Genomic DNA, 16,272 nt, shown 5'->3' with positions numbered 1-16,272 from the left:
CGTAAGACTTATCAATCATGTTTTCCCTGTCATAGTCTGAGCTTTATCCACCACCCATTGCTGTTGATGTTTTAAGTAAAGTTATACCTTCACTGACATCATTTATTACTCTCTGCAGGGAGGTCACGGACCAAAATTTTCCTTGGTCCTCCCTTATATCACTAAGGGACTTATTGTTTACCATCATAAGCAATAAAGAACTTTTGGGTTATTTTATTATCTTTGACAGCTCTTCTTCCTTGTCTCTCATTTTTGTACTTTGAACTTTCCAAAAAGCACAGAAGTCCAAGATGACTCATCTTTAGGGACAATTCTAGCTATTTCCATTATGCTTCCTTCTTGAAGACCATTGAGAACTACAAGATGTACTACATTTATTTTCATTGTTCCATATTAGGATGTCCTGCAACTATATCTTGAATATATGTATTTTTATGAACTGCCAAACTCCTGAGCACCTTTTTCCTAGACTTCTTCCATAGGATTTTGCAAACAGATCTTTGTATTTCTCGTAGTTGCTTTTTTTCTGTTCTTCCTCTTTTCCATTGTAAAAATCTTGAAAAACTTGTAGAGAAAATTCTTGTATTAACCTTCACCTTTTGTATCAAAACCTGACATCATCCTAGACTAAAATTACCCTGGGTACTCTCTATTCAATTTATTTTTCCCAACAAATATATTTGGTTAACTATTATCTCCTCAAGGCAAATTATTCTGTCAGTTGTTTACAAAAATGTTCTTTCCATCTTATCCTTCTTGGTTTGGTGGTCTTAATTGTGGGTCAACATAACAGCACTCTGGCACTTTTCTCCTTTTATTATCATAAAGATACTTTTAACAGATTATCTCCCTCTATATTCTAGACTTCAATACAAAGATAAATATTCACAGAGAAACATATCTTCCCTCCCCTTTTTTTTCAGGAGCCACCTCTGCTTTTTTTCTGTATTAATTCATTAACAAATGAGATATCCCACCATGTAAACACTTACACTGCCTAAATTGCAACTTTGTATAGAACCTTGCACATTCTTCCATTTAGTTTCCATACAGCCTGCACTAGTATAGATCTCTTAAATGTTAAGCAGATATATTCACTACCCTGTTTTCCATATTGCTTCAGTCCTTTTTATAAAAACCCTACATCCATGGTTAGTATGCCTCTGGTCACCTTTCCACTGATAACACTTACATTCTTTTGTCATCAGTCCCCATTAATTCTAGTTTAAAGCCTTCCTTCCCAAGTTGGTAAGCCTAAACTAAAAGAAGTTCTTATTCTTATTTTTCCTTATGAGACAGAGCTCATCTCTGCTCAGCAGTGCTTTCTTTTCTGTTCTGGAAGAGCTGTGAAAGCTCAGCCATTCAAATTGGCAACAGCAGGATCAGGTCAATTAAAATTAATGAAAAGTTCTTCTCATTTCTCTTTGAACAGCAATTCTCTCTGCACAGTGAGACACCTACCAACTGTAAAGGTGACCAAGTATTTGGAGTAAGGACACAAAAATGAAAAACCATGGTAGATCACAGAATCCATGATCAAGTAAGAAAATATGCATCATGATTTTCAAGGGTTTCACAATTCCAGATATATGTAGGAATCCATAAGCATCTCTTGGAAAACAAATAGAACTGCTCTGGCAGTGTCAGAGTGACATAGGAAAAGAATTAATAGGTTCATAATAAGTGACTATGGGGTTTGCAGTTTTTCAGATTCTCCTTTTCAGACTAAACCAGTTATAAACTCTAGCCAAATTAACCCTCTGCTGGAAGCATTGTTAATCTTCATGATATCTGGAGCCTGAAATTAAGATTTCCTATATCAGCACCTTTTTGTATCAGTGTGAATACAGTGATACAGAGAGACTTGCTAAAGCAAATGGACTGTTACAGAGGAAGAGATAACTGCAGCATACAGTCATTCCATTTCAAGACCAGTATCACAATGGACTCTCTCATTAAGCCTTTAAAGGGCAAAAATCCCCGAGACAAAAATCCCATCTATTTTCCTCCCACCATGCCAAGTCAGTCTTACCACAGAGAGGATCTTCACGAGATTTAGGACCACAATACTTGTCTTCATCAAAGCCTTTACTTCCCTCAGCTCCGTTTTAGTGATATATATACACTGTAATTCAGGAAGTGCCCTCCTCATAAAAGATTTCCTGTATATGCAAATACATAGGATCACAACTACTTGTGTATATCCTTAGCAAACAGTTCTTGTAACTTGCTGAGAAACAGTGACTTTCCTTCTATCTAGCCCCGCTATTTTATTTCAGTATTTCCTCCCAGTCCTGGTCTCTGTCTTTCTGCCTGCCTTTTTGCTTTCCCACTGTCACTATAGAAGTTCAATAAAATTCCTTTTCTCTGATCTAGCCTCAAGGACAAGAACATCACTGGCATCTTGGCTATGGCAATTACTTTTGTGTAGTACTTGACTTACATATTCCGTTATTTTTCCTGAGTGGCAACTTCTTTATTCTAACTTACAAGGAAACTAAATTCCAGCTATAATTGCAAGAACTGACCAGTGAAGTTACTTTTTTCCATTGATATAAAAGGGATCAAAGCCCTCTTTAAAATACTCTTTAATGGCCATAAAAATCTTTGTAGCATTTAAAAAAAAATATTTTTATGTGAAACCAGTACTTTCCACTTACTAATAGTGTTCTATTATTTGGATTTTTGAAAATTTTGTTCTATTCTTATTGGAATTTCTATCGTTTACAACTGGAAAGTATCACTCATTTGTTGCTTAGTTTCATATGCTTAAGGTACTTTTATCTTGTGTGGTACAGCACCTCACACAGCGGACCTTATCCATGATCAAAGCCTTTCATACCTGACCAATACAAAATTAGTAAATATGAATATTAAATAATGTCAACAATACTTTTGTTACCTAGGTCTGTATACCATAAAACCCCCCAAAAGTTGTGCTGAAATTCTCTATCAAAGTACATTAAACCGGTAAAGGAGAAATATCTGGAGGCTAACAGAAACCTCCAAAGAATCTCACAAATATGGATAGCTATGAGGATTCTCCAAGGGAGAATTAATGAAAAAGACCTTCTAAATAGCAAACAAACTCTACCCTAACATCAAGAAAAGTTCTAAGGGAGCAGGAGGTGCTTTACATTTGCCCTATGCACCCCTGCAAGCAGGATACAAGGGGAATGTGGTATAACCTCTAAGTACTCTCAGGGCATCAAGTCTTGCTTTGAGCCCACTTTGCTTGTGCTACCAGCATGCCAAGCAGTATCTGGATGAATAAATCTACCTTTCTACAGCGAGCTATATAGGCACAAGCCCCTTCAAAAACCTAGCTATGATAGCTTAGGCAGTGCCACATCAGTTGTGCTCAGAGTCTGAGGTGTACTAGCTCAAACAATGCAGCATACACATGCTATGCGTAACCACCTACACACAACATCCAGAATAGTGCAAAAGTAGAGCAAATTCATCATGATCCACACTCAGACATGTGTGATGTCAGGAACAAAACCTCATCTTTCCTTGCACATCTGAATTCCTTTGATAAAATGACCACTGGCAAACAGATACTGTCTCAATACAGACAACAGTTATACCGACAGCATCAGTTGGTTTGTACATTCATGTCTCAGCTTTATAAAACCTTCTACAAGAAAGTTTTCTAGAGGAATAATTTCATTTTCTGTAGTCTGATTTCAGATCTAGCTCTTACCACTTAAGACCAATAAAATCTGCCTGAAATACATTATGACCTATTACTTATGATCTACCTATGCTCTCGTGATGCCATGACAGTCATAAAATGAAGTCATTTATTATTATCTCTCTACTTACTAATTCTTAACAGGAAGATAGGAGAAATACATGGCTGGGAGAAATACGTAGCTAATCTTCCTTCTACTTTTTCTTCTGGTTTTTATTTCGTTTCTCAGAATCAGTACCTGCTCAGGTACCTGCTTTCCTGTGCGTACCTATAAATATCCAAAGGAAAGAGTTCACTGGAAAGGCATGTTGCAATACATGTTTTGTTTACTGACAGCATAAAATGCTAGGCTACATTATATAAGCCTCAGAAGAGGTACAAAAGGCTTCTTTCAAAATATTCTGTCAATATACTTCAATTCACAACTCAAATTACTAGTTAACAGTTTTTGTCTTTGTCTCTCAATTTGCTGTTGCCAAATGGGCAAAGTCCTACTCCTCTCTCCCCTCCACAAGTTCCAGTGCTTATCAGTGGCTTTCACAAGCTAATTCTATTCAATTATGCTGAAAAAAAAAAAATTCTATTACTTCTCTGCCTATTTAGGCCAACTGAAGGATTTTACATGCTCTAAAGCGAAGAACAAAGCCAAGGAAAATGGAAGGGAGATTAGGACTTCCCAGTAACAGAGACAACCAGCTGTTGGATCAGTTCAGCTGAAACTGATTCTGTGCTCCTAAACAGGAGGCCTCTAAACAAGTGTCTCCTCCTCCCAAAGAACCACGCTTTACTAGGATGTGAAAGGGGGACAATTCAGAAAGAGTTCAGACACTTTTTGACACAATATATTTGGTAAGTTTGTGGTCAGGGAACAAGGAGCACGCAATGACATCAACTCAAGTCCTGTTAGAAAGTACAGCACTGAAAATATTACATAATTATATTATTGTTAAACCTTACTGCTTAACTTTACACATGATATTGAGCTCCCCCTGTTTCTAACAGGCCGTGTAATGAAGCGATGACTAAAATGGGCCAGAGAGTTTAGTAGTTTAAATTTTTATGAACACACGAGATTCTTCCATGAAAATGTTCACATTATTTTAATTAAATATTCTTTTAAAAGTGGTATCTCTTGTCACATATTGCTAGATCCTACTGGAAGCACTACCACTCAATTAAGCTTTGAAGTAATTAATGAAAAGAACGAGTACATACAGAAATACTGAATACAACATTTTTGAGAACACGCAGCACTGGTTCAGCTTTCAAAAAAATTTTGACCAGTGGTCAGGCTGACAAATTATTTAAATTGCACAATATTAAAATATTCTTAGATATCAGCTTCACAGATTATTATTTTTTTCTTCTTTATCTTCATGATCATCGCTTTGCTTTTGTTGGTTACTGTTATCTTCAACAAGACTTTCAAGATGTGACAAATAGTGTAAAGCCCTAGATTAGGAAAAATGAAGACTTTAACAACAGTGTATCTATTGCTATTTACATTTAACACAAAGTGATGTTGGTTTCTTACAAACAGCTTATTGGTTTGAATGGTATTATATACAATTTACATCTCTATGTCCAACTGTCCCACTTATTCTGTTTTAGAGATTATAAAATACAGTAAGGCTTTTTTAAAAAAATAAAACACTTTTTGGAACTGAAATTTTAAATACATCTTCTCAAATATAGGTGCTCACACAAACACACAGTTTCTATTAAATTATTATGGAATGGGTATTTAACATAGGATGTTAAACACTGTAAAACATTATGTCATAAAATAGCATATCAACACTGAAAGTTACTGTATTTTTAAAATTCAAGTCTTTTAATTTTACATGACAGTATAAAAATTATCCTGCAACACTGAGTTTTGTTGAAACAAGTCTTCTACATAAAAGCCTGTTTTCCATTCTGCCTTTTCTCAAACTCATTATTTCTTTAGTCACTTAGAACTGTTCAGTAGGATTCTGCTGATTTCATTAATGAAATATGCTTTTTAGCAATTATTTTCTCCACTGTAGTTAAGAAAATATTTTGTCCAATATTACAAACTTCTCCGAGTCTGATTATTTTAAAGCCCGTCCATGTGTAGCAATAATTAATCTATTGCTATAGATGAAATACAAATGTTTATTTACAAAGTACATCTCTGCAACCATTCACTAGATATTTCTCTGCTCCATGAACTGCCATGTTTTTAATTATTCACTATTGGCTTATTCTTAACAAAGTTTTCAGATCACACGACAACTCTATCCAATAATTTATCATTCTTTTTCTGCATTTTCTGAAAACAGTGAAAAGTCAGAAAATTAACGGTCACTTACTTCCGAATAGAATTAGTAAGAGGGATTATCTTAGTGTCACGCAGTTTTAATTCAGCTTCTGCTTTTTCAGAAAGCTTTAAAAAAAAAAAATTGTTAACTGAGGGAAGGAAAAGTAACTCAATATGACAGAAAACATGGAATTTTTATAGCACATTGCATTGGAAAGTATTGCCAACAACTTTATAGCATCATAAAGCAATTCAGGTTGGGAGGGACCTCAGGAGGTGGGCTCCTGCTGAAAAGAGGCAGCTATGAGGTTACGGCAAGCTGCTCAGGGCTTTATCCAGTCAAATCTTGAAAACCTCCAAGGACCGAGACCACACAACCCCTCTTGAACAACTTTTTCCAGTGCTTGGCTGTCTTCAGGGTTAAAAAGTTTCAAAAGTTTCTCCCAGTGTCCAGTGTGAGCCTCCTGTTTCAATTTCTGCCTGTTTCTCATCCTTCCATCATGCACCACTAAGACAACTCTGGCTCCATCTTCTTGATACCCTCCTCATAGGTGCAGGAAGACTTCTATTAGGTCCATCAAAACTTCTTCTTCTCCAGCATGAACAAGCCCAGTTCTCCCAGCTCCTCCCTGCCCCCCCCAAAAAAATGCTGTAGCCCCCAACCACCTAGGTGCCCCTCCACCAGCTTATTGATGTTGCTCCTGATGTGAAGGGCCTAAACTTGGATGCAATATTATAGATGTTGTCTAATAAGTGCCAGGGGATACAGAGGGACACTCAATTCTCTTGATCCATTGACTGTGCTCCTGTCCATATAGCCCAGGCCCTGCTGTTCCTCCTTTGCTGCCAGGGCACACAGATGGCTCATGTTCAGCTTGTACCTACCAAGACTTGTCGGGCATTTTCAACAGAGCAGCTCCCTAGCCAGGCAGTCCCCTGCCTGTATTGCTGCCAGGGTTTCTTCCTTCCCAGGTGCAAAGAATTGCATTTGCCCCTGTTTAATTTCATGAGGTTCCTGTCAGCCCATTCCCCCAGCCCACCCGATCCAGATGTACACGGAGCATTTCATTCACTACTAAGTATAGGACATAGGGCTTAAGAACTGTATGCAAGCAGCATTATGAAAGGTAAAATGAAATAATAAAGTCTATGAAATAATTTTGAAACAAAGTGCCACAAAATACCAACTTGCTGATGCCAAAGGAGGCAAGGATAGAGCATTTGAGAGTATCTGGCTTTTTAAAAATTTGGTACATGCCCCTGAAAGCATAGAATTAACAGGGATATTATTGGAAGACAACTTTTTCCAGAAGACAGCTATTGCTAAAGCAGCGGAGGAGAGCCCAACCGGCTCTCTTCGGGCAGGATTGCCTGAAATGCCGCCATCTCCTGGCTTACAAGCACAAGCAGTGCCCCTGCCAGCAGCAGAGACTGCAGGCTAAAGCAGCACACGGCCCCCAGTTTGCAACAGCAGCAACAAAACACAGGGAATTTGGGGCACAGCGCTCTGGATGCAAACTGGATTGAATCTGCTGGCAGTGCTCTAAGATGGCTGGAAACCAAGTCTATCAAAGGAATAACAATTTTTCTCACAAATGCACAGAGCACATTGATTTTGGCAAGATACAACCTAAGGAAACTGACTACTCACCTTTTCAAACTCTTCCTTTTGCTCAGCAGTTTCATTCTGGCTTAAACTTCCCTGAATTGCATGAAGTTTAAACAACATTAGCTTCAAAGCTTCAAGGGGCCTGTGATGATCACCTCCAGAAAAAGCACTTTCCTAAACCAAAACCCCAAGAATTTGTTGATTTTGCAGTGTACTGCAGTGCACATAAACCAAAACAAAATAAAAGAAACAACTTTTGAAGTTTCCCTGAAACAATTTAAAGGCTAATTTCTCGGTGTGTTTCCCTCTACCTATTCGTTAAAGGTCTATTTATAAATTGTACATGTATGATGCTACACTGGTTCATCTTTATGCCACTGTCTGGTCAGCGAAGTCACTGTAAATACATACATTGTTAGGAGGATGTGAAGCAACACAGAAAGGCCTCAGCCCTGGCTTCTGTAAAATAATTCAAGAATATTAAGACTGTCAGTCCTTGTAATGCTATGACAGCAGTGCTGGCACGTTTCAACATTTCATAACTGACAGAGCAAGTAAGCTTCCTTAATGATAAACATAGATTTATTCATATAATTAGCATCTACATATCTGCTCATTCTATAATCAAAAAAACAAATTAACTCCAGGGGACAAAAATTTGTGGATAATCTAGAAATACTTATGTCTAGAAATGTCTGATGATCTAGCAGAACCAAGAGAACAGGAAGCATGAAGGATGAAATACAGCGAAGCACTATTCAGAGAGAATAATTTGAATTACTCATGCACATCGTAAGGTTCTATGTCAATTAACTCCTAAGGGAAACAGAAGTATGTCCCACAGTGGAAAAAACCTTAAAGGGTAATGCTCTGTTTACTACAAGATGGGAAAACAGAAGCTTAGAGCAGTTAAGATTCAAGGACAACAGGGCAGAAAGTAAAGGAAGCATACCAGTACATAAATTAATAGTACGCCTTTCAACTAGAATACTGGGCTCAGAGCTCATCTCCCTTGTTGAGAAAAGGATAAAGGGTTCATATAATCAAAATGAAAGACTGAACAATATTCAGACTGCCAAGAAGGTGATTAATATGTAAGAATGGGAATAAAATAATGAATAATCAAAAGAGTAAATTCAATCCATGATCCAATTCCAGTGTAACAGCATAAATAATCAGAAATATATTATTTAACTTACCTCTTGAACTTGACTCATACCCAACAGTACACCAGCCAGGCTAAGAAATTAGTAGTATTTAATACGTCAATAAAAAAAATTTTCCTCTTTTACTCGAGGCAGGAAAATTATTATTCAAACAAAATGTGGAGTGTAACAGTCAAGCTATTACTAGGCAAAGCATTTTATAGTTAGATGCTTTCTTAATCATAATTATGGCCAAGGATTAGATTATAGGATTTAATAACTGTATGAATTCATCATGCTCAAATATGACTAAACTACTGCAGTTAAGACATTCTACTTTATGTATTATAGAAGAAGAAAAAACAATTTACAGGTATACCCCTTCTAATATTTACCAGTCTCTCATATTTTGGGCATAGTCAGAAATAAATACTCAATTTTACTGACCTTATTTTTGTCATTTAAGCAGTCTTCCAAGAATTTTTGTATGCTATCTGCCTTGGGGAATGGTAGAGCACTTTCCATGTCCTCACAGCACACAGGCACTGGTGGTTTGCTAAACCAACATTAAACATGCAGTGGAGAATAACAACAGGTTTATAAACTAAAAGAAGTGTTTTAGGATATAGTCATTGTGATCAAACCAGATATTGCGTCAGTGCAACACCAAGGGGGTACTGAGTAGTTCTGTCAACACTTTGGAGTATGTGAGAGAAACATTTAACTATTTTTTTCGGTTTTGCCGGTATAATCAAAACCCAAGTAGCCATAAAATTCAACTAAACAAAAAAGGAAAGGTAAGGACTTCTTAGCTGTAATTTTTTTTTTTTTTTTTACACATAGGTGTTTTTCTTACACCTAGTACTCCTCCATTAATATTCAACACCTAAAGAAAAATAGTTACCTTCTGCTTACTGACCTCCAATTCTTCTACAGTCTCTAAGGTACTTTAATTCAAAGCTAGTAGTCTCATAGAAACAGACATTAATGAAGTCTGATTTCCAGTGATGTTCTCCTCTGTAGGTATTCTGGTGGCTAGCAGGAGGTTAGATTATTAGCCTCTATTACCCATGAATACTACCACTTCTATTATCACCTGCAGGATTTTTTTTTTGAGACTTTTACTCACGTGTTAAATATTGCTAAAATTAAGCAATAGTTCAGAATGTTCTGGGGTAAAGGGAAACTGCCAGACAACACCCAGAACCTTGTACACCTAGCTTCTTAAAAACGGTAGGAAACTGAGGAAATACTAGTATTGCTTTTTAGCAATCTTTGATCCTATGAAATAACCTTTCAGTTCCTGAACAACTGAGATTTCACTCCCAAGACTGATCCAAAACTTCAAGGCCACACCACATTTTTTAAAAAAGGAACTTCCCACTATTAACTTGTTTTTCATAAACTATCGATCATAAACTAGTAAATCTGTCAATTTAAGGTCCATTAAATAATTTGTCTCTTGAAATAAATACTTCTTATATATCATTGATATACAAAGATATTATTAAAAAGCAACAATAAGTAATATTGTTAGCACGCTTTGCAAGTCAATGAGAAAGGGAAAGCAGTGCACCAATATCCTGACCTTGAAATATCAAACATTCAGCACTAGCAAGAAATCTAATAGTAAATCCTTTCTTTATGTACATGCCACAGCACCATTACTTATAATGTATATACAAAAGCAATTAAATACATGATGCATTTTCACGAACAAATTAGTCCAAAATACATGTTTACTTACAAAGCACCTCGAGCATTTTCCCATGAATATACTGCTCCTAGTATATCTGTAGTAGAAGGACTGCCATCATTTTCCAGAGTATTTGGCAAATCTTCAGTTGACCTCTCTAGACCTCTGTCAGCCTTGAAGGTAAGTAGCTCAAGCTGGTCTTCTAAAAAAAAAAAACAAAACCAAAAAACAAGGACACAATGTGTCCAACCCTCTTCAAGAGCATTATTTCCACATTACTTTTAATTTTATGTAAGACTCAGAGAAAGTTACTACAGATGAATAGCACTGGAAATGTTTTACAGAGAGCATAGCCCGAATACAACTCCTTCGGTTATCTTTGTATGGCTGTATGGTGTGTAAATCATCAGTACCAAACATGATCTGCAAGGTTCTAGCCAGGACAGTATTTAAAGTAGCCAAGCGTTTCCTTTCCTAACTTATGTAAAGGAAGTATCATATGCAGCATTCAAGATTATTTAATGGTTTTAATGCTATATAAAACAGAATTAATGTTAATTCACAATACAATGTTAAATATTACTTATTAATACTGTAAGTTCTTAGGTTTTCTTACTATTTTGCACAAGTTTTTCTAATAGCTGCTTTTACAGACACCTCAGAGAAATCATTCAACATATACATGCAAATCACATATACAATCACATATAGGGCTCACATTTAAAAATAGGTTGAGACAAGCACTCAAAATGACAGATACATTCTCATATAATTTTCTTATACCTAGCCTGTTCACAATTGGTAAAACTGTCTGTGTCAAAAAGACATAACCCTGTATTTAAAGTTCATTCTGCATACACATTAGAAAGGTATTTGCAGACATTTGTATATCCAGCATTTTGTTGCTTTGAATTCACAATATAACGAAGTTAAAATGTTGTTTATATATAACCTCTTGAAAAACGGGAGAGATCAGTATTTATGCTTTGCATAACAAAGAAAAAATATTTTTATTTTTAAATGAATAAACTTAGACAGAAGTGAAGGTAATTAACACTTTGAAATGTTAATCTCTCATATCAAAGCAAATCTCGCTGATACTTCATAATACAAAGATGGTGCTTCACCACAGGACCTCCCTGCTTCTAAAGAGCGATGGCCTGCTGCAAAGAGTAGCTAGGTGAGAGATTCCCAAGGAAAATCTTCACATAAACTGAAGACACTGGATAACCTAAATAGATGGGTTACAAATATCTCCTGATGACTGTGTAAAGTAGAGAAAAAGACTGCACAATAACTGGTATTTTTTATCAATTTGACAGGTTCATTTACACTATGTTTAGGAATCTCTCTCCCCCAAGGTTACACTTCACGGAATTTAATGCTTGAAATTCTATTAAAATATTTATGGAATTACTGTAATTATCTTGCAGTAAGGTACTAAATATGCCACTGTAATAAATACTTTGCTGTAAAAGGAATGCTTAAATATTGATTTATATATGAAAACTTACAAGTATAAAAGCTGTTTAACTTGTGCTTTGAGTCATTTGTCAAAGATGGAAGCGAATACCTCTACTGTACAGTGCAGTCAGACTAACATAGCTAGAGTGCGTTGGTTTATAAAAATGTACGTCTTTACACACATACAGTCAAAATTAAAAACCAAATTATATGAAATATAGTTACCTCTGAATGGCTTTTTAGCCTGTCTCAAAACTGAGTTATCAAATGGGAAGCATGCATCTGGACTATCATAGCTGCAACTTTCTTCTACTTTGTTATCACCTCTCAGATCCAGGCAACCATTTTGTTCAAAAACATGAGAACTGTCTTTATCTTCAGAATATCTTTTTTTCAGGATCTCAAAAGCTTGTGAAGAGGAAGCTTTGCCTTGTCCATTAAAATTTTGACCATCGCTTTCTTTAGCTGAATCAGAAAAAAGGTTGTAACTCTTAAGCCAGACTGGGTAGTCATAATTGGGAATGCTACTTATCCCCGATACACTTAGGTCAGACTTCTGACTGGTAAGCCACCTTGGATAATTCTTAAAAGGAAAAGCGTTAGACTTCTCTTCGAAAGACAAGGATCTTGAACTTTCCTTAGAGGAGACAGAATCATACCTATCGGGTGTATGCACATTGCATTTCTTTTTGCTGAAGTCTTTGTGTGGATTCTGGTGAGCAACAGCTTTCCCATTCTCCTGGAGACTGAAACTGCTTTCAGTATCAAGTAATGAGGTTTGGTAAGGGCAGAAAGATGTTTTAAGAGACTGTCTGTTCCACTCACTACTATGATGCCTTGATTTAAAAGGACTATGCTGGACAAAGGGCAGTGATCCATCTGCTGGAAATCCTAACAGATCATCCGTCGCAAGGCTAATCAAGTCTGGGTCACACTCACTCTGCCTTGTAGAGGGTGAAGCAAGAGAACCCAATCCTACGTGCTGATTAAAACCATCCAATGCTGAAAAACAAAGATATTTTACATGAATTGCTAAACTTCAAGCGTACCAAAAGGATACATTTGGATGATCTAACATGAAGTAATACTTTAAAGCTGAAATATATTCCTTACAGGGGGTACTGAACTACAGTTCTTGCAGAAGTGGTTCTGTTTCAAATCAGAATCTTGATTAAAAAAACCCAAACTTACCAGTCAAAAGTTACCCCTCCTTTCACAATACACAACATGTGCAGCTTTGAGTATTTTCTTTCTTGTTTAAGAGAAAAAAGAAATCAACATTCTACAGTCCTTTTTTAGTTTCACATTCAGAACTGTATATTTTGCAGATATGTCCTTAGTATTTCAGTCCTAACAGCAACATTTCCTCTGTGCAGTAATGTTAGGGATGACTTTCCCCATCTTGAAACTGAGCACATTTACTGGAGAAAAAGATGGCTAGAAGCAATAACTTGCAAGGTAAGTAGCTAGATAATGGGCCTATAGACCCATTTTGTGATTCTACAGAAACTTAATGTGCTGTATAAGATTGGACTTGACAGTTTTCAGGGAATTTCATAGCATTAAGTCCTTTTTTTTTACTGAAACAATGAAGCACTTTGATTCACAAAATTAGGTTTTCCTCAGCTAGTACCTGAGGTTATTTTTTCCTCACTTTCACTGTAGTATCACAGTAAGTGAAATCTGTATATTACAGACTATCGTAACATACAAAACATATATGCAGACGAGCTAATATGTGAACAGAGCTAATGAGACTTCTGCAAAGGACAGCAATGGAGAAATTTCAGAGTAAAATGTGAGGAGATTATATCTTTCATAGAACAGTTTCTCATTTTTAGTGATAATCAGAATGCTTATTTTTGTTTGGGAAATCAGTTCAACATAAGTAGAAAGTAGTTTGTATTAGAAAAATATAAACCAGAAGCTAAACAAAGCTAAAAAACAATGGCCTTAAGAGAATGAGAGGAAAGGTGTGAAGCTGGAGGAAGGTTATAGGCTACAGTGAAGAAAAAAAGCCCTGAATAATACAATATGCTACCATAACTGTCCATGCCAATGCAACCCAGGAAAGCATGCTTTCTCAGGTATGAAGTCTGCCTGGACTTAGGACTTTGTTATTTTAGATGTAATGGACAAAGCATGTGCAACATAAATTAGCTCAAGCAGTTATCTACCCTAGATCTTCTCATGAAAGTTCATATAAACAATTAAGTATTTATTTATTCAAGTTAACTAACAAGAGCCTATTCAAACCAATATACATTACCGAGTTGGGTTAGACTTCAGGCCCAAAAGTACATTACATAAAAAACAACGGATAAGAGGCAAATTTTGTTCTACGCCAAAGCAGTGTTTAAGGGAAGTCCTTCAATTAATTAGATTTTGATGTTACTTACTCTGGAAAGGAAACTGAGATTTTTTTTCAAGACTCAGGTTTAAGCAATGATTTACACTCTCTTTAGTATATACTCACATATAGAAAATACAATTTCTATTCCATACTCTGTAATTTATTATTGCATCTATGAGCGTGGTTGTGAATTCTCACCAATCCACCAAGCATTTACGAAAAAGCATTACAGAGAATGACAAACATTGCTAACCATGATCAAGCATCATTTGCTATACCATAAAGAATTGCAAGCAGTTGTGCAGCCAGTATTCCTTCAACAAAACACACCTGGTGTGAGACAAGGACTTGCAATACCATAGGCAATGAAAACAAAAACAAAAGAAAAGAACAGCAAACACCAAAACTTATTAAACATCTTTGCAGAGACATACCATGTTTTTCTTTGGCATGATGATTTGAAAACTTAACTTTTTTGGGAGTGCTGTGACATATGCAAATTTTTCCAGTGCTTATTTCTGAAGATGTGAGACTTAAATTGAAATCTTCAATATAAGCTTCCAAAGCCTCAGATGCAGAGCTGTAAAGCTTGTCCTTGTAGCAAATCAAACTGTTTGAGTATGGATTATTGCTGTCAATGCTATAGCTTGTTAAAAGAGAAGATACTGCTGAATCAGGAGAGCAGGCACTGCTTTCTTTTATTGAGCTTGTCATGGTTTTTATCCAGGTTTGTTAGAATCTTCACTCATCTTTTTAATCAATCTAAATGGAAGAAAAAACACAAGTGATCAACTGCACTGAAGTGTCTTCTCAAACTGTAATATATCTAGAAATTTTTACTTTTATTCTATAATTCATAGTATTTTCCTAAAACCTGCTATTTAGCTATTCAGCTTGCTGCTTTTCAAATAAGTTTGTCATACATATGTGCCACTCCTAGAAAAGTCAAAGGCAGAAAATAAAAGCTCTGGGAAAAAAGATAATAGCGACACTTTAGTAGTGGGGAAAAAAATACGAGCACCAGAAAATCCAGCTCCTTGCTAGTTCTAGAGGAACCTCAGTGTCTCGCTTTTGCAAGAGGAGAATTTCATGTAGGAATTGCTGACATTTGTCACCAAACATACGATTCAGCATACTTCATACACAGAAGTATCATAATTTTGATTTCAGAACCAGCACAAAATAGTAGCGTTCATGGACCAAACCAGAAGTAGCTTAGTATGAAAAAAATAAACAACTTGATGTAACAAGACTAGGAAGCCATTACCCTTGCAGGTGTTTTTATATAACCAGAATGGGTACACACAGCAAAAGAATTTCGCAAGCCACACGGGAGCACTTAGAATTGCCCTATCTTTGCAATTTAGTCAACTCAATCCAAGCTCCCTTTGTAACCCCACAAACTGTAAATTGAAGAGTTGGAAGTGCAGGCTGGTTCCAAACGCTTTAATGAGGACGATCAACGTCACCGAAAGAAACTTAACAGTTCATTTCATCCCTGTAGGTAAAATATCATTCAGAAAATCTGTTGTGTGAAGGAAACAGGTGCTGTAACAAACAACAGAGATTAATAACTTTGCTATATGCTATATCGCATGCGTACAAGGATCATCATACAGTAGCAGCACAAGGATTTATATACAAAAGGCACAGCGGAGGCCAGCTCTTCCAAGGCCGGAGTGGTTTGCCCTGGAAAGCCGAGGAGCCGGCTAGGCACCGGCCGGAGGGCAGCGCGACCGGCACGGAGACCTCCTGGAGGCCCACCCTCACACACCACAGAGGCAGGGCGGACCCGGCCGTGGCGGGCACCCCCAGCCCCTTCTCCCTCACAGGACGCAGTCAGCGTGAGAAAAAGAAGCGCCCAAAGCAGCACACCCATACGGGTGCGACACCCTAGCTCCTTCCTACCCGAGCACCCCAACCCACAACAGGCGCTCCTCTGGGGTTTGCCGCGCAGCGAATTTGAAGGGACCGCACCCCTTTGTAAAATGGCGGCGCGCAGGCGCAGTGGTGGCCGCGCAGCC

General features: G+C 36.9%; 1 protein-coding gene across 1 annotated transcript; it reads right to left on the bottom strand.

The window, feature by feature from the left end:
- Window positions 1-5,040: 5,040 nt before the first annotated feature.
- LOC104157462 (chromosome unknown open reading frame, human C18orf54) lies at window positions 5,041-14,962 on the bottom strand. The gene is made up of 7 exons (XM_009694792.1): window positions 14,650-14,962; window positions 12,121-12,897; window positions 10,483-10,633; window positions 9,183-9,291; window positions 7,633-7,764; window positions 6,034-6,107; window positions 5,041-5,149 (listed from the first exon to the last, which is right to left on the bottom strand). The coding sequence occupies exons 1-7, from the start codon at window positions 14,960-14,962 to the stop codon at window positions 5,041-5,043; spliced, it is 1,665 nt and encodes a 554-aa protein (XP_009693094.1).
- Between the last annotated feature and the right edge of the window lie 1,310 nt (window positions 14,963-16,272).

The sequence above is a fragment of the Cariama cristata genome, unplaced genomic scaffold (genome assembly GCF_000690535.1).
Source record: "Cariama cristata isolate BGI_N322 unplaced genomic scaffold, ASM69053v1 scaffold26862, whole genome shotgun sequence".
NCBI lineage: Eukaryota > Metazoa > Chordata > Aves > Cariamiformes > Cariamidae > Cariama > Cariama cristata.
The sequence above is the reverse complement of the archived record's forward strand: the minus strand, read 5'-3'. Positions and strand labels throughout refer to the sequence as shown.